At 46.0% G+C, this 19206-nt stretch overlaps 1 protein-coding gene across 3 annotated transcripts in view; it reads right to left on the bottom strand.

Annotated features, from left to right (window-relative positions):
• Positions 1-19206, bottom strand: part of marf1 (meiosis regulator and mRNA stability factor 1) — a 22119-nt gene extending 2913 nt beyond the window's left edge. The window contains exons 1-26 of one of the 3 annotated variants that reach the window (XM_079672483.1): positions 19054-19206; positions 18274-18484; positions 16987-17856; positions 16614-16776; positions 16180-16394; positions 15341-15458; positions 15080-15252; positions 14307-14831; positions 13303-13439; positions 12771-12932; positions 12455-12641; positions 12122-12300; positions 11922-12002; positions 11577-11816; positions 10974-11093; positions 10705-10883; positions 10359-10579; positions 9791-9933; positions 9494-9627; positions 9046-9248; positions 8169-8396; positions 6965-7204; positions 6626-6871; positions 5750-5810; positions 5556-5660; positions 5253-5414 (exon numbers count right to left, since the gene is read on the bottom strand). In XM_079672483.1, coding sequence (XP_079528609.1) covers positions 5253-5414; positions 5556-5660; positions 5750-5810; positions 6626-6871; positions 6965-7204; positions 8169-8396; positions 9046-9248; positions 9494-9627; positions 9791-9933; positions 10359-10579; positions 10705-10883; positions 10974-11093; positions 11577-11816; positions 11922-12002; positions 12122-12300; positions 12455-12641; positions 12771-12932; positions 13303-13439; positions 14307-14831; positions 15080-15252; positions 15341-15458; positions 16180-16394; positions 16614-16776; positions 16987-17856; positions 18274-18429 — 5248 coding nt within the window. In that variant the 5' untranslated portion in view covers positions 18430-18484; positions 19054-19206. The remainder of the gene's footprint in view (positions 1-5252; positions 5415-5555; positions 5661-5749; positions 5811-6625; positions 6872-6964; positions 7205-8168; positions 8397-9045; positions 9249-9493; positions 9628-9790; positions 9934-10358; positions 10580-10704; positions 10884-10973; positions 11094-11576; positions 11817-11921; positions 12003-12121; positions 12301-12454; positions 12642-12770; positions 12933-13302; positions 13440-14306; positions 14832-15079; positions 15253-15340; positions 15459-16179; positions 16395-16613; positions 16777-16986; positions 17857-18273; positions 18485-19053) is intronic. The other 2 variants (XM_079672485.1, XM_079672484.1) reach the window with 2 other exon arrangements.

Raw genomic sequence — 19206 nt, 5'->3', positions numbered from 1 at the left:
ACATGATTTTCACGTTTTGTTCCAAAACTAAAATGACAGCAGTAAATACCCCGCCGGTGAATAAAGCTTTTTGTTTAGCGGTGCTGACGAGAAGTCATGTGACACTCATGTTGTTCCCTTAAAGCTTAACTTTAGCTTTTATTCTTCTGGCGGTTTCATTTATGCTTCAACCATTAGAACAGTGGTGGTGGTGGTATGTAGATATAAGCTACGATATACTGAATCTCATTGGATGGATCCCTTTGCTTTTTTTAGGGAGCCTTTGCGACCAATTTGAAAAACGACATCACTGAACCACTACATTAACATACAAATACATGGGTATTGGACTGCAGAGGTTGTTCAATTAAGGAATATCAAAGGAAAAACATTACATCTGAAGAAAAATATGTGCTTGTTTATTCTGCCCCATATAAAATGTATGCATCCTCCTACAGTTGCAGACATTTTTAAATCTCGAATATCAAAATGTAATTGCTGACCCTGCAAGAGGCTTGTTAAATCTAGTAGCCGTTTAATCCCTGTAATGTTGAGGACCTGAAGAAAGAAAGACAAATCTACAGTCTAACAGGGGTACAAAGTCTGTTCAATTCTCAGTACTAATTATTACGGCGTGAGAGGACGCTGGCGCTGACTGTTTGCCGCTTCTCTGTCCGAAAATCTCGTCTTTCTTTGTGTTAATCTAAGAGTTTGACCACTTTCTACTGCTATAGTTTTCTAACTATTCTGTGGCTTTTGTGTTCTGATCTGGACATATTTGTTGCACCCGATTGCCATTTTTGACGGACGCTTGGTTTTCTACCCTGCTACACCTGCCATTGTAGCCCACCTGCCAACGCTGCTCCATCCATCAAATAACCAGCCCCCTTCTTCGTCCTGCCCCTCCCTGTGGGCCCTGACTCTGGTTCTTTAAACCTCCCGCTCCTGCCGGTCCCCCCATCTGCTGTAAAGGACAGCCTGCAACTGACATCTCATCCTGTCTGACGGCTGCCAACAGCTCCACTTTCAGCGCCACAGGTCTACAACCATAGCCAGCGCTGTGCTAACGCTAGCATCCTACCACGGCACTACGATGTTACGATACTCTGTCTCCCAACTTTTTAATCTCAATAACTTTTCTGCGCTTCCTCTAAGCTTGTCTGTCATCAATTGCCTTGGGCTTCTACGCAGACCGAGGTATTTCCATAGTGGTTCCAAACGCAGATTTGTTTACTCCCAGTCTGGAAAATTATCCATAACATCTGTCTGGTCAACTAACCGCCATGTCCCACAACTGTCATGTCATGTCATCTGAGCGCACTGATTACTCCATATTATACACCCACCACTGGTCCGTTACAATCCCAGCTGTACCGAAAACCTGGAGTGGATTCCACTGCCCTCTTCTCAGAGCTGGTCCAAATTCCTGGAGTGGATCCCACTGCCCTCTGCTCAGAGCTGGTCCAAATTCCTGGAGTGGATCCCACTGCCCTCTGCTCAGAGCTGGCCCAAATACCTGGAGTGGATTCCAACGCCCTCTGCTCAGAGCTGGCCCAAATACCTGGAGTGGATTCCACCGCCCTCTGCTCAGAGCTGGCCCAAATACCTGGAGTGGATTCTACTGCCCTCTGCTCAGAGCTGGCCCAAATACCTGGAGTGGATTCCAACGCCCTCTGCTCAGAGCTGGCCCAAATACCTGGAGTGGATTCCAACGCCCTCTGCTCAGAGCTGGCCCAAATACCTGGAGTGGATTCCACCGCCTCTGCTCAGAGCTGGCCCAAATACCTGGAGTGGATCCCACTGCCCTCTGCTCAGAGCTGGCCCAAATACCTGGAGTGGATTCCACCGCTTCTGCTCAGAGCTGGCCCAAATACCTGGAGTGGATTCTACTGCCCTCTGCTCAGAGTTGGTCCAAATTCCTGGAGTGGATCCCACTGCCCTCTGCTCAGAGCTGGCCCAAATACCTGGAGTGGATCCCACTGCCCTCTGCTCAGAGCTGGCCCAAATACCTGGAGTGGATTCCACTGCCCTCTGCTCAGAGCTGGCCTAAATACCTGGAGTGGATTCCACTGCCCTCTGCTCAGAGCTGGCCTAAATACCTGGAGTGGATTCCACCGCCCTCAACCACCAAAAATTGATAATAACACACTTACTTCCACCTCCCCTCCTCCCTCCCATCTCACATTCCTCCCCGCACTGTCAACCTGGACAACCTCTTACCTCTTCAGCCTGTGACCACACCACACCACGCCCCTCCCACTCAACTAATATTGCCCTCCTTAACATCCGATCACTCAACAAGAAAGCCCTCATCCTCCATGAAGTAATCTTGGAAAAATCCCTTGATTTCCTTCTGCTCACCGAAACCAGGCAACAGCCCGATGACTTCTTCTCCCTCAACCAAACATCCCGCCCTGGCTTTAAATATATCACTAAACCCCACCCCTCCCGCCCTGGTGGCGGCCTTGCTGTAATCCACAATCAGAACATCCAGATCACAGAACTAACCCTCCCCTCAGTATCATCCTTTGAATTCATTGCCTTCAAAGCCCCTCCCTCACTGACAGTCATCCTCATCTACCGGCCTCCTAAACCTCATCCCTCCTTCCTCTCCGATTTCACTGAATTTCTCACACTTGCCTCATCCCTGTCTCAACGTCTGTTACTACTTGGTGACCTCAACATTCACATTGACTCACCCACCTGCAAGCTGGCATCTGAATTCACAACCCTACTGGACAATTTCTCTATCACCCAACATGTCACCTTCCCCACCCATGACAAAGGACACATTCTTGATCTTGTCTGCTCTACCAACCTCCCAGTGATTGACCTCCACCCTTGCCCATTTCCCCTCTCCGACCACAAACTCATACAATTCACCATTGAATCCCCCACCCGAAACCCCTGCCCACCCAGAAACATCACCTTCCGTAATCTACATTCCATTGACCATAACCATCTCTCTGAACTGCTATCGTCTAATCTCCCCCTGGACGCAACCCTCAGCTCACCTGATGATCTGCTCAACCACCTCAACTCCACCCTACTCACCTCCCTCAACACTTTAGCCCCCCTCAAAAATAAAACTGTTACTTTCAAGACCTCCTCACCCTGGTTCACACCCGCACTGCGTAAAATGAAGCAGCGAGGCTGCCAACTTGAACGTCTTTCAAAGAAATCATCCCTCACAGTCCATTACATAAGCTACAAACTCCATCTCAATGCATACAGAGATGCTCTTATTGCCGCTAAATCTGCCTACCTCTCCAACATCTTCACTGACCCCTCCCGTAACCCCAGGACCCTCTTCTCCACAGTTAACAAGCTCTTCAAGCCCCGTGCTGATAACCTCCCTACTTCTACTTCCGCTACTTGCAGCTCATTCCTCCAGTTTTTCGCAGACGAAATTAACGCCATTAACCACTCCTTCTCAGCTCCATCTGATATCAAGCATCTCTCCCAACCTCCACAATTTCTCCCCCCCCATCTCCCTTGACCTCCTGACTCCTCCTCCCCAGCGCCGCCTCTCCCAGTTCAACCTGGTTACCCCACTTGAAATACTCCATCTGATCGGTTCCTCAAATCCCACAACCTGCTCCCTTGACCCTCTACCCACTCCTCTCCTGAAGTCCTGCCTCCCCCTCCTCGGCCCCTATCTTGCTAACCTTTTCAACTCCTCGCTGTCCCATGGAACCGTCCCCTATGCCTTCAAAACTGCTGCCGTTACTCCAATCCTCAAAAAACCTGGTCTTGATCCCTCCTCCCTCACTAATTACCGCCCCATCTCCAACCTACCATTCCTCTCAAAAACTCTTGAACGCATTGTAGCCAAACAAATTCACTGCCATCTCCAAACCAACCAGCTTTATGAACCCCTTCAGTCTGGATTTCGTCCTCACCACAGTACAGAAACTGCACTCGTCAAAGTCCTCAATGACCTCATCACCTCTGCTGACACTGGTTCCCTCAATATTCTCATCCTCCTCGACCTGAGTGCAGCCTTCGATACCGTGAGCCACAACATCCAGCTCACCCGACTCAGGGACATTGGCATTGAAGATATTGCACTCAGATGGCTCCAGTCCTACCTCACTGAACGATCCCACTTCATCTCCCTCCCCAACCACTCCTCTGCCACACCTTCAGTCACCCAAGGAGTTCCTCAAGGATCAGTACTTGGCCCCCTCCTCTTCATCATCATTTACATCTGACACTCAGATCTACCTCAGCACCAAATCCCTCCATAACCCACCCCTTACCCACATCGATTCCTGTCTGACAGCTATTAAGACGTGGATGCAACATAACCTCCTCAAACTGAACAGCAACAAAACAGAACTCCTCCTAATTGGCTCCAAATCCACCCTCAGCAAGGTCACTAACATAACACTCACCATCGATGGCACCATAGTTTCCCCCTCCAATCAAGCACGCAACCTTGGTGTAATCTTTGACCCCACCCTCTCCCTCGAACCTCACATCCGCCAAACAGTCAAAACCTCATTTTTCCACCTCCGCAATATTGCAAAAATCCTACCCTCTCTCACCCGCCCCGCAGCCGAAAGACTAATCCATGCCTTCATTTCCTCCCGCCTTGACTACTGCAACTCACTTTTTTACGGCATCAGCACTACATCCCTCAACAGACTCCAACGGGTTCAAAATGCAGCTGCACGTCTCCTCACGCATACCAAATCATGGCATCACATCACCCAGTCCTCAAAGACCTCCACTGGCTTCCTGTCTCCCATCGCATCAACTACAAAATTCTGGTCCTCACCTACAAAGCACTCCACCATTTGGCCCCCCCTTATCTCACAAACCTTCTCAGTCCTTATCAACCCCCACGGTCCCTCAGATCCACCGCAGCCGGACACCTATCCATCCCCACATCCACACTCTGCAGCTTTGGGGACAGAGCCTTCTCAGTGGCAGCTCCTAGGCTCCGGAATTCCCTCCCCCAAGATCTCCTTGACTCTGAGTCCCTCACAGTCTTTCAGTCCCGCCTCAAAACAGATATTTTCAACTCTGTCTACCCATAAGCCCCCCCCACCTCTCAATCAACTTCCTCTTGACTGCCTTTTTATTTTACTATACTTACTTACTTGTTTCCCTGTCCTTGTCTACCCTCCCTCATATTGTAAAGCGTCTTTGAGTTGTGAAAAGTGATATATAAATAAAATGCATTATTATTATTATTACTAGAGCAATTGACTAATATGGGTTTAAATGTAATTCAAATTCCTGAAACTTGGTACATGAACACTGACCTGGAGGTGTTGTTTTCTCCTCAAAGTGAATGAGGTCCATCTCTTGGAGGACGGGGTCTGGGTGGAGCTGAGGGGAGGGCAGGCAGGAGGGGAACGGACCACAGAGCAGGTCCAGGGGGGGGGTCAGACACAGCAGCTCCGACTCTGACACTACATCGCAGCCTGGGGCGGGGGGGGACATGAAACATTAGTTTCAGAAGCTGTAAAAATCTTGCCCTTCTCATATAAGTGTGTTACATCACTAAAATAAAAGTCGTGTCAAAATGAGGATTGAGAAGTCTATATTTAAAACGTGTGCATTACCTGGACTCTGGGTTCCTGACGTAGCGTTGCTCATGGGGCTCTCTCTCGGGCTCTCTGTGGGCTCTCCTAGCTGTGGACTGCTGGGAACTGAATAGCTTGCCCTTACTAAGCAAAAAAAACAAAATATAATGATCACTTTATTATTCACAGTCTTAATAATTAATTAATAAAGCATGAAAAGCCATCACCTTTACCTTTCATATCGTTCTTCATAACGATAATCCTCTTGTGACCGTGCCCTTTGATCCAGACCACCTGATAAAAAAGGAAGATTTACAATATGCAGATAGAACATATTTTTGTTAAGGTACCTCAACAAGCAAATGCCATGAGAAAATGTTTGACTTGCTTTAAAAAGAATATGGGGCATTTAGATGTATCCTAACTTATCTATAGATCTGGTGCAGCAGTCTTAAACACGATAAATGAATAAGAATGTTAGCACTTCCCGTTCCCTCGTTTGGAAGTCTAAGTCTTTTTAAAGGCCTTTGTGATTAGCAGCCTGAAATAAGGTCTGTGGTTTACAAGCTTAAGAAATGTTCATGTTTAGTTTTACGACATAAAATAGGTCCGTAACACCGCAATTATAAAAGTATGAAGCCAGTGTCATAAAAACAGCGGGTTGCTAACAAGTGGCTAATAGAGACTGCTAATTAGCCTGCTTTAGCTTAGCCGCTGTGACGTGAAGTCATGTTTCCAGATTTAGTTTTCTTTTTTATAGAATTTTTTTGTTTTAACTTCTGGTGAATGCGTTTTAAAAATCACAAAACCGTGTTTATATGTTGAGATTATCCTGCTGGACAAAATGTCTTAAACATGTTTGCCAAAGAGCTATTTCTTTGCAGTATTCAAACTGCTCCTAACACTAGAAGGGTCAAATGCAGAGAAACCGTTTCATTACTAGTACCTGTACTATGTAATGACAATAAAAGTTCTAAAATACCGGATGGAACAATCATTGCATTTAGTCGACGGAGCCCTTGGCGATCTTACTTCTGGTTTGACCTTAAAAAGACATCACCACAGCACCTCTATGAATGTTTTGCTCCATCTAATGAAATGTATCCCACCTGTGGAATGGCGCTGAGCAGCTCGTCGATACCCATGTATCCATAGGAGCGTGGTTCGAGAATGCGGCCTGTGAATTTGTTGTAAGCCACCTGGAACTCAGTGAAGAAGATCTGGTTGTAGTGGTAGGTGTGGAGCAGGCTGCGGGCGTTACGGGCGAACTGGTACAGCCGGGTCAGCCTCACCCGCTCCTCCCCACAAACACCACTGGGGGCTTGGTCGGCATCATCACTCTCTTCAATGTACAACTAGGAAAGAAGATCACAGGACATTCAAATAGAGACACAGTGAAGTGGAGCAAAAATGGAAAGGCCTCCAAGTTTTCAATTTCCATTACTCACCTCCACCAAGTAAGGCAGGCTCTTGAGCAGCTCGCTGAGGGACAGGAAGCCGTATTCACACGGGTTGAGCGTGGCTCCGTGGGCAGTCAGGTAGTGCTGACTCAAATCCTCCACCCTGAGCCCCCAGCTGACCTGCTCCTCCTCTTGGGACATGAGCAGAGACAGCAGCTGGGAAGTGAGCGAGCGCAGAGACTTCCTGTTGATGAGCTGGACCTCCCGACCCGCAGAGCCATCCACCACCTGCAGGTAGACATTACAGGATTACGGCCCGTCTACACTACAGGCATCGAAAAATGCTTTCAACGCTTCGCCCATTCACTTGAATGGGGTGACGTAGAAGATTTTTTAATCTTGGCCGAACTGCATTGTGGGGAGCATGGCATGGCTTTGCAAGCATCACGAGCATCTATCGGCATCAAAAGTTGAACAATCTTCAACTTTTGAGGCTCGATGCTTGGCATCAGCCAATCAAATCCCGTTTATGCAAATCCCGCCAGTGCAAGCGCAGCCAATCAAACCGTGTGCATGCTGGGAGAGCCAGACCGCAGTTCATTTCCTCATATTCCAAACAAGATATTACGGTAGCAAATCACCCGGTTCTTTACGACCAGAACTATTTACCGGGATACAAACCGGAGGAACCAGGCATGGAGGGAGGTGGCAGAGACAGTGGGTGAAACTGGTAGGTTTTTCGCCTGTTTGGAGAGTTTATATCCAGTTTACTTCGTTTTAACATTGCTATTGCTTTTTATGTCGGGGGCGGGAGATTCATGTGATTGGTTGTTGGTCGCGATGCTCGCAAAAAATCGCCAAGCTTCAGACATGCCCAGCTTCAAGATTTTTGTTATGCCTGTAGTGTAGACGGGCCGTTAGGGTTAATCACCATCACAGTAAAGTGTCAAAACGTTTGATTTCTTGATAAGAAAGTTGTTGATTTTTTAGATTTGAAACATAGGTAGAATAAAATAAGTGTCATTAGTGGGGTTTCACCAGGCCTCCCTTTGTATTGCTATTTTTCCTAAATTAATAAAAAAATATTTGTAACACATTGGATCCCTTCTCCGAGTATAATTGTAAGGAAAACATTTTTTTAAAGAAAGGAAATGCTAAGAAACCCAATGTATTTGCAGTCATTTGAAATCTACAAAATTAGAAAGTAACATCCACAGAAACAGAACAAACTAAATGTGTAGATGTCCTTCACCTTGACAACATGGCAGAGTTTGGTGAGCAGAGCGGGCAGGGAGCTGGCGTCGTAGTCCTGCAGGCGGAGGCCGTATCCGAAGGTCTTGCTGTACTCGGTGAGCAGCTGGCTGACAGGAAGGCTGGAGTTCTTCTGAGCCCGCAGCAGCTTCACCAGCTGCGCCGCCAGAGCCTTGATGCGCTCCACTTCTGTTAGAGTCAGCACTTTCTCCTCTCCACACTCCAACACCTGAAAAAGGTAGAGGACAGATGTTACATTACTGTTCAGGCAGAGACAGAGGAAAAGGCATATAGACCAACCCGGAGGAAAACGGGATTTTTTCCATTGGGTTTTGGAATATTGCAGGAACTAAGATCTGTGGCAAACATGTTTATGATGCTTTCCACATATTAAAACCACTTTTTTGAACCGTAAAGCAATCACCAGAAGTAAAGAGCTAGCGTAATGCTATAAAGGAACTGCATTGAGGTGGCATGACCTCATGTCACAACTGCTAAGCTAAAGGTGGCTAATGTCTGGCTTGACCACGTTAAACGTTTTCATTTTGTCAATTTTGAGCAACTGACTTGTTTTTATTCAAGCAAAAGCCAGTGGGGCATTTACTTAATGTCACAGAAGTTCTTTCAGACATCAAACCAAAAACGCATACAAATAAACATTGAGGCGAGGGAAGCCGGAAGTGCTAACATGCTAACCTATTTGGGCGTTCAGGAGTCATTCCTGCAACACTCTATAACCTTGTTAAGTCCACCTAAAAAAAGGGAAGTTGGACAAGCCATCATTACACACCAGAGATGAACTGACCTTTACCTTCGGGTTGGATCACCAAGACCACAAGGCATTCAACTTTACAAATACACAAGTCTTAACAACTCACCATCAGAATGTTGGGGATCGCCTCGAAGAGTTCAATCAGTTTGGTGAAGCCGTAGTAGCTGAGCTTACACTGACGGCCGAAGTGATGGTGGTAGGTGGGGATGAACTTACTGAAGGCCATCCGGCAGTGAGGCTGGTGACGGAGGAGGTCCACCACCTCCTTTCCAAACTGCTTAGTGTGGTCCATTTCCTCCATCGTACGCTCTGTAGGCAAATCAAAAAGGGAGTTCAGGCAAATCTTATCAATGAAAACTAAACAAAAAAGAGAACAATTCTCAAACTATCGGCTTGAATTAATTAATCCTGTATTCAACTACGATATTGTTATAATGAGTATTTTTAACATCCCTATCTCTTAAATGAACATTTAATGATCATCTTCGATGTTATTATCAATTATCAGTACACACAATTTCCAAATCAATCTTTTTAACAGCATTCGGACAGACCTCTCTTGGGAACAGAGATGATGGTGTCCGTGTCCTGATGTGCAATAGTGATGGTGGTGTCGGGGATCTCAGTCAGCAGGTCAATCAGGTCACATATGCCGTAGTCAACTACCCTCCAGTCTCTAGAGAAGCACCTGATGTACACAAGGTGTAAGAAAAGTGATGAGCCGTACTTTTATTGAACATATCTTTTAAGGGAGAAATCCCAAGCAAACTGCTAGAATCTATCTAAATACAATTTGGATAATATTCAACATTATACAAAGGCAATTCAAAACATATGACCTCTTGACTGACCAATGGTATGCTTGCATGAAGTCCTTGATTGCCACTTGTTTGCTGGCTTGAAATTTAAGCAGTTTGAGCAGGTCCTGGGTGAAGCGCTTCACTTGAGCCCGATGAGTCAGAGTCAGTAAACGCTTGGTGCCCATTCCCAAAATCTGTAGGTGAAGGAGATCAAAAACACCATGTAGAATACAAAAAACCTAAAGTACAACATCGCTATTCACTCAGTTGTGTCTGAGGAATATTTTAAGTACCAAAAAAATGCAAAAACGTTTTTCCCGAATTAGAAAACTTTTGAAAGAAAACCTTTTAAATGCATACCTTTGAAATTGAACTTGAGAGAGCTAAACTAATACTTGCTGAATGTAGTTTCTGAGATACAGACACTTTATTGTGTTATATTTGTCTTTCAGTAAATGGTACTGCTGATTTTTCCTAAAATATAGATTTTAAGCAGTAGACACATGCTCAGATTCAATATATAACAAATAACAAACATTACTTTTCACCCTCACTATTTGACAGATATTGTAAGTCTTCAGATATTTGGATTAAGAAAGACCAGAGCTTTCAGCAGTACCTGCAGGACGTGTGGCACGGCCTCCAGCAGCTCCAGCAGTTTGGAGTAGCCGTAGTCGGAGACACGGCACTGCTTGGCAAAGTGATGGTGGTAGGAGGGTATGAACTTGCTCATGGGCATGAGGCAGGAAGGCTGACTCTTTAACAGGTCGATAATCTCTCGGCTGAATTGGATGAGCTGTGGGTTTCCAACTGGACTCTTGCAGCGCTGAATCCATGGCTCTGCATTAAAAACCCACACAAATATAGATCTCTGAAATGGAAATATCTGGCTGCTAAAGAAAGCAGTTTGTAGGTAGGGCATTGAAGGAAAAGCTCTAACAAAGCAAATGTTTCAATGTTCCTACCGGAGTTTGGTGCTGGCGGTTTGTTGTGGATCCACTTGATGACTTTGAAGCCGTTCTGAGCTGTGACGATAGTAATACTGGGAACACATGTGATGAGGTGCTCCAGAGGAACACCGTCCTGCAGAGTCTCAGTGCCCAGCTGCAGGGGGCTGAACGTTGATGCATAGCAGTCTGGAAAACTGTAAGGTAAATATACCACGTTATGGCCCTTTTGTTAAAAAAAATGCTCAGTTTGATTATGACTTTGGATTTAGAAAGATGGTAGTCACCTGAGTAATGGAAGAGTTCCCTCATGTGACTGCAGCAGACTGTGGACCTCAGATGCCAAGGTGTTTAGAGACATCACAACGAAGGGTATTTTATAGGAGTCAGGGTCAAAGTCAGCTTCACTGGAAAAATAAAAAAATCAGTGTGGTACAGTTTAGAGAATTGTGATTGGAGACATAAGGTTGATGATTCAAACCCTATAGGGCAGTGCTTCTCAAAGTTTTCCGCACTCTCGCAGGAATATCTATGCAATGGAGCGAGATTAACTTTCACTTTCTATTGCATGATATAGCCCAGTGCAACACCTTCATTACACATGTTGCCACTTGTTTGTACCATTTTCAGGCGATTTGTAATCTGTTCTAGAAAAACGATGTGATTTGGAATATTTGTGGAGTTAGGTGGTTAGGTGTTTTTTTTATTGGTTAAGTGGACCTTGGTATGAAAAAGTTTGAGAAACACTGCTATAGGGCCGGCGCAGACTTTCAGTATTGTTGGCCATTGCACACTAGGCTTTAAAGCAATTTTCACCCGAGTGGGCATTTCAAGAAATACACGTCTAATCAGATACTGATTAAATCTGAAATACAAATGTCTCTACCAACCTGAAGTCCCTCTGTGTGTAGTGGTCTCTGCAGACGGGTTCATGGTACTCAAGCTCCTCGAACACCACGGGGCTGCCGCTGGCTGAGGAGGAAACCTCCTGGGACAGGGAGGACCCCAGAGGACTCTGACGGATCTGGCTGCTGGGCAGCAGGCACACGAGCCTGGAGCCTCCCTGCTCCCGCACTGCCACCACCTCAGGCAGCCTGTACAGGTCCCCCACCACAAGCTTACGGGAATATCTGGAGAAGAAAGGATTAACTACTTAGGAATTATTTTGGAATTGTTGTAATCCAATTGCAAAATATGTAGGAGTAAAATCATGTTTAAGAGGTAAAGCTTCTTACTTTTTCTCATAGATCTCTGTAAACTTGAAGAGGGGAAGGCAATTGGCAGGTGCATCCTGAAGAATGTGGAGGATCTCTGTGCTGTATCGGGGGGAAAAGGGTTTACATTCAACACTGCAACCGAACCAGAACATCTTATAAAATGTGCATTGGTGTCCTAAATCTGAAAGACGCGCTAACTTAAATACGCTTGACAGTACCTGAGTATGGCGAGGGATTTGTTGCCGCCCCCGGTGACCAGAGACACCTGAATGCGCTTGCCTCCGATCTTATAGCGGTGCAGGCCGCTGACGGCACTGAAGGCCTGCTGCAGGGACAACATCTGGACTGTGGCCTTCAGCTGATAGTCTGTGTGCGGGCTGAGCTCCACAGCTTTCACCTAGACAAAACAAGTCACACCACAAGGAGATGTTATGAGACAAGGGGGAGAATCTTCAAGTTTAGAAACCCAGCCGAAGAGCTTTTTGTTATTTTTGACTGAGGATACAAGCATATCTTATCGACACCAATGACGTCACTGGAAGAGGTCTTACCCGTCCGTAACGGGTGAAAGTGTCATGCAGTGTCTGCTGCAGTTCTTTGCGGGACATTCTGTAGTCCAGGTTGGCCACCTGCACGTCTGCCCCGTCTGAGAATGGCTCAGGAGGCCCTTCAGGGCACGGGCTGCGAGGGGCAGTGAGGAGGGGGGAGGAGCGGCTGGACAGGCAGGGCGACGCACTCCTTTAGTTAGAGAAGGGGGACACCACTTTGGGATAATAACCACCACTGAATTGAGGAAAAGTAGCATGAGGCATAAGCGGTTCGCCACCTTGGTTAACTTAATGAAATATTTAAAAAACAATAAGTCACCTTGACGACCAGGAGCCCTGGGACAGGATGAGGGGGCTGAAGCTCCTGTGCAGGTTCAACTTGCTGAAGGCTGAGGGTGTGCTGATCTGGAAGTCCCCTGAGCTCCTGTCCCCTTGGTCTATAGGGGACTCAGTCCCACTGCGAGGGTAGGAGCCCTCTCTTCTAAAGGGAAAGAGAAAAAAAGAGGTACATGTGTAAAAACAACATTGTTCACTCTGCTCGGCTTCCAACTACTTTAATTTATTTGGCTGCACTAAAAAGATTTGTTTTAACATCAGAAAGAAATATTTCATAAAATCCTACATCCATGTCATAGTATTTTTAACACAATTGTAAGTGGGTTTTAAAGACAAATCTTTCCAAATAAGGTTTTTCTTTTAAGAATTCAATGCTAAAAGATCTACAAGAACTTGTTGATTGGCTAGAAAATAAACAACAGAAGACGTACTGCTTCCTGTAGCAAATGTACAGAAACAGTTTTCATCTAGTTATAAAACGCATCCTTCTCAGTCTAATATCCCCTTTCCCGTACCTTCTCCTGTACATGGATTCTCCAATGAGGCAAGGCTTTGGCAGCATCTGCAGGGAGGTCTCTTCGTTGCTGTGGGGGGAGGAGGAAGCAGCACGTCCTTTCTCCAGGGTGTGGAAACCCTTCACAATCCCCAGCTCCTAGATCAGACAAGAGGCCGCAGATGTAAATACTGAACAGGTTAAAAGGCAGGATACTGTGGATGTGTTTGTGTGCATGCATGAGATATGGCAAGCTTAAGGGAATGAGTCATGGAATGGCAAAACTGATGTTGAGGTTTAACTAGGGATGTGCACTTAAAGTCCACTTGCTGCCTAGAAAACAGCAGTGGTCACCACTACATTTATTTTGTGGAGCTTAGTTCTATTGATATAGCTTTACAACTGTAAGTAACAATAACAAGACCCGTGAAACAATTCTAGTCTCAGGCATCCGGTGATTTAGAGATCACACATTTCAGTTTTCGTTCAATTCTGGTGCTGAATGAGACCATCAAACTACAGAAACAACTTCAGATACTCATCCCTAGTTAGTATCACTTTTAACAGTTAGTTTGGAGCTAAAAAAACACATACAAGCTTAGCCATTCTTTATAGTCATTTGAGGTCACTTTAAGCAAAAAACTGGACGAGCCCATGCAAATGAAAGAGGCATGGAACAGACAAAACACAGAGTGGCTACTTACAAACCTCAGTTGTTCAGCTACATGAAGCAGTACACCAGCACTAATAGACTGTACAGTCAGAAAGAGGCGCACAAGCTAAAGGCTAATTCATGCATTAATATGACCAACTAACATGCAGGACAAGGCGTACACACGAAGCACTAGCGGCGGCGGCTAAGATGCTAGCACAGGCAGACAAATTAAGCTTAGTGAGCATTTATGAGCAGTTAGTCAAAGCAGCATTCACAGGGACACTGGCGGGGGGGGGGGTTACATAGCAGCCCAGACAAGGATAGACGGCAACGCAGGTTAACAGGAAGCAGGCACTGACGAGTCTGCTGACCTGATGGGGCTTGGCTGGAGCACCACCGGGGGGCCCACTACACCCCCTCCTGGGGCTGTAGGGCCTTTCAGGCTCTGGGCCAGGGGTGTTGCCCGGGCGGGTCGCTCGCCGTGGCCTCCTGGGTGACCTTGGCTTCTCCAAGGGTAGGAAGGAGAAGGAGGATATGGATGGGGGCGGGCCAAACATTGAATCCTGGCTGTGATTGGTGTGGGGAAGAGTCATAGGCTGTGGCAATTGATGGGGTTGAGACTGAAGCTCAGGCTCGGGACTCGCATCGTTTCTGGGCCGCGGGGAGAAGGAGAGGCTGATACTGCGGCCAAACACATCCTCATTCTCCATTCGCTTGCGGGCACGCGCCGCTGCCTCATTGCTGCCGAAACGGAGGACAGCTGTGCCCTGGGACACGCCCAGCACCTTGCCACCACAGTTGTCTGAGAGGCGGCGCAGCCTGAGCTTCACAGCGTTCCGCAGGCTCTTATCACAGTTCTCAGGGAGGTTGTGCACATAGAGGAGGTTGAAACTGGGCTGAGGGAGGGGAGGAAGAGACAGCGCGCCTGTCTGGTTTGTATAATTTCTCAGATTTGTTTTTATAATGACCCTTAAAAGAAAAAGTTAAATATTTGTGAAGATGTTTTTATTCACATTAAAACTGCCTCTCTGCCCTCTTGGAAAGCCCACACTACATTTCCCTTGGTTACTTTTGCCAGCACCAACTTACCTTATTTCACACAGTAGATCTAAAAAGTCCTAATGAATCATTTTGTGAGGCCTACCTGTGCTTTGACAAGCATACGTGGAGGCAGATCTGCTGTGATCTCCTGGAAGGCCACGTGGCGGTTGGCATGCTGCAGCAGCGCTGGAGATGCATGGTTGCCGTGGACCAGGACAACCTGGAAACCATGGCGATGGCGCAGGTCACTCAGCTCACTTGCAAAGTTTACATCCGCTATAAAAAAAGAAAAGATTACACGTGTTACCACAAAAAATGTGGTATGTGTCTGTAGTTTGTTATAGTGATCCCAGGAGGAACTCACAGGATACGAGTACGACAGTAGCGGGGGCGGTGTGCGTCTCAGCGAAGCGTCGCAGGCTCTGCCGAAGCTTGTCGTCCGCTGCATTTTTGGCTGTGGCGTTGATGTGTGCAACAGTAACCTGATGGGACAGAATTATATTAGTTTGAGACGTTTCGCAGTTGCTTAATTTTCTTTTCTTGTTCATTCTTTTGGGGCGTTACTTGTCAGGCTTTCATTTCAATCTGTACAACCTCAAAAAAGTTGCATTCTTTTCCTATAAAAGAAAATGGCCAATATTCTGCACCCAGTTTCAATTTTCCAGACAAAATGGAAAACTATCTGTGGAAATTATTCAGCTTGAGAACAATCGATTGATTTAAAAATTATGACAACGCATATGTATATCATTTCTTTTTTTTTGTTGAGAAATTCAAGCATACAACACTGGAGCGCTGTCAGGGATGGAGGGCCCTTTGTGACAAAGCGCACCTATGACATGCACAGTTATGGCTCGTTTTTAAAGGATATGCAACAGCAGTAAATAAACTCGCAACAGGAATGTCAGCATATGTCCAGTCACCAGCGTGCATCATAGCCACTGTAGTGCACTCGCTGTTGTGAAAAATACCGGCTAACGCTGGCAGTACCCAATTTTGTGCCAAACAAAATGTAATGGCATTAGAATATTTATTGTCAAATATATCCAAAGTTAAGAAAATTCCCTGGTAAATTGACTCCCGTCTAATCCCAACATTTTATCTCTGCCCATCATAAAACTGAAGCTCAACGATATTTGTTCAGGGTGCAAATTGTTCTAATAGTGCAACCATGGAAATAATTGACATGACATTTGTTGATACCTGGCAGTTGTTGAGCTCTTGGATGACGGCTTTATTCTCCTTGCTGATGTCACAGACGCAAATGAATTCGGCCTCACGGTGGCCTTGGAAGAACCGGCCGCGGATTCGCTGCACCACGGCTCCAGCAGAGCGTCCAGTGGGCACGCTGCAGTTCTCAATGTCCCAGAAGACCCCCACCGGAGGGATGTTCTCAGGGCCCCCATTCTCTGGAGAACCTAGCAGACAGTTACAAAATGTTATTAAAGACACTAAAACACTTTAAAACATTTTAATAGCTTCGATTAAGGTTATTTTAGTCAGATTTGGATAGTAACATTTTATATCCACTTCACTCAAAAGAGCTTGCTATTTCAAAGAGTCTAATCAAGACCCTCAATCAAAAATTAAAGTCTAGTAAAAAGTGAGAGAATTTTTAAATGGTAGACTCCACTAACCATACTTCAGGCCACTCTTGCCAAGGCTGGTTGACGGCATGATCATCATGCCATCAGAGGAGGTGCCACAGCCATTACAAATAGGGATGGGGATAGGAGCAGTCTGTGGAAGAGGAACATTGGGCCAGACTGCGCCTGACTCTGACGCCAGACCATTCATAGGCTGTAAAATAGGTACAAATCAATAAAACCTTCAGAAAAGAGGAATACAATCCAACAGCAAGCAATACTATAATACATGCATTTAACACCAAAAACCATTCTAATACAACTGAAATTAACATTATATATAGAATCAAGTCACCTAAAGTGATCTCCAACTCACACAAATACAGAAGAAAAGGCCACAGTGATGGAAGTGAACTCAACCAACCTTAAACAGGCAATCCCGGCAGTAGTGCGCCCCCTTCACACAAACCGTGCGTTCTACATTGAGGTGCATAGGATTAGAGCAGAAGTGTGCAGAGGTGGTTGTAGTGGTGATGGTGGTGGTGGTTGGGTGATCACCCAGTGTGTTTCTCTGGGGTCTTCTGGCCGACGGGCAGCAGCCCACCCCACAGGTGTAGTAGCCAGAAGAGGCCAGGCAAGAGGCATGCAAGAGAGCAGGTAGAGAGGAAACACAGGGGAGAGAGGAAGCCAGAGGTGCTGGGGAGGGGAACAGGTTTGGCTGGCTGCATGGAACCGGAACAGCTGGGTAGTTATGGGGAGGCCCTGAGCAGCAGGAAAGGTAGGGGTGTGATGAAACCGGCTGAGAGGTAGCGACCAAAGAAGACATCTGAGGTTTGTAACCAAGAGTGTGCAAAGGGTCAAGAGCATCAGCTGAGCAGCTCATATGATGTTTATACTGATGAACAGATGAGGAAACTGAACAGACTGGGCCAGAGCTGCTGCTGCCGGGTGCTCCCAGAGAGCCTGGGGCCATATAGAGCGAGACAACACCAGCCATGCTGCTCCTGCTACCAACAACACTTCCACTGCCCAATAACCCATAGCTGTCTGTGCTACAGTAGTCACAGTGCGTGTAAATGCTTACTTTGGGGCTAGCCCCCTCTTGTTGTTGTGGTGGCGGTTGTGGTTGGAGGGAGTCTTCTGTAAGCTGAGGAGGCAGCAAGCAGGGAGGAGGCATGGGGAAGGGGGCCATAGGGAAGGGCTGGGATGATTGGGAGGAGGAAGAATGGTGCGTTGGAGGAGGAGGGACATCTTTCAGTTCCAGCACAGCCTTTCTGCTGTCCATGTAATTTTTCTGGAAACACAAAAAAGGAGAAGATTATAATACATTAAAGGTCAAATGGGGGATATTTTCCCTTTGAGTGTAGGTGGTGGATGTCTATCAGTCAATAAACAAACATCAGCAAGTTGGAAATGTCATGGTAAAATTAAAATGTTTTAAACGGTTTCTATTTGGATTTAGCCATGATGACACGGTAGTTCAAGAGTTAAATATGTCAAAATTGATGTAAAGTTAATCTATACACCGGGTAAATATGAGTTTAAATTCTAAATTCCGTATTCGTAGCATTGTAGGCCAGAACTGGATTTCTAATGACTGGACTAGTTTTTTAAAATTGAGAGATTGCCTGCAAAATGATCCAACTTGCCTTTGTACACATACCACTTGTGTGTACAGATACCTGGACTGTGTACAAAGATAAATACCTACTTCTTTATCGGTTTGCTGAGCGGGGGTTGTCTCACTGGATGGGAAGCAGTCTTTGAGTTTCCATAGCAGGGTTGAGGACTCTGTTTTGGGGGGACCGAGCCATGGGAAGGGCCTAGAGCTGCATATTGATATTTCGTTTCTCAGTCCTTCCATCATACAACCCAGAGAGGTCTTTCACCATACTTTCAGCTCTCTTCGCTCTCATGCTTTCCTGTGTAGAGGAAACGAAAGTTAAAAGTGCACACTTGCTGGGTCTGGCAAATCATGTCTTAATGACCCAGGGCGTAGGTATTTAATCTGATACAATTAAGACACTAAAACGTCGATGTTAACGCCTATGGGTAACCAGGGTTTACTTTAACAATGGGTTCGCCTCGCAGATAAGGATTGTTTATATAAAGCTAACAAACACAAGAGTTGAGTGTCCACAAACGCAAAACAAGTAAACCAAATAACGTTAAATTAGCTACAAGCTAGCTCACATTAATGTAGCTTCCCCGTGTGTAGGAACCGTTGTGTATAGCGGAAGCAGCTAACTGTTAGTTAACTGAGTAGCTAGACTGCCAGCTAACTGAAACGAGCTAATTCACTGAGCTACAAATGTTTGCCCGGAGCTAGCGTCAGATTGAAGCTAACACAATAACAAGCATCAGCATAGCTTGTTTAACAGACACAAAGCTGCCCACCGCCGCGTGTTACCCTTCATTGTCTAGACGGAAAACTATATTATTTGTTAATGTCGAGAAATGTTGAAAACAAGTTTGTAACTCTGTTAGATACCTGAGAAAAGCTCGTCTTCGCATCTCCCCCTCAGCACTGTTTCCACATCTGAGTCTGAGTCCCAACAAACGCGCACCTTTTTGTAACCTTCTTCTGCCGGAAAGCATGCACAGCTGTCGAAAATGTTGTTGTGATTACTGGTGATCGATAAAT

The sequence above is a fragment of the Notothenia rossii genome (genome assembly GCF_949606895.1).
Source record: "Notothenia rossii genome assembly, chromosome: 1".
NCBI lineage: Eukaryota > Metazoa > Chordata > Actinopteri > Perciformes > Nototheniidae > Notothenia > Notothenia rossii.
This window is presented reverse-complemented; position numbering and strand designations above follow the sequence as displayed.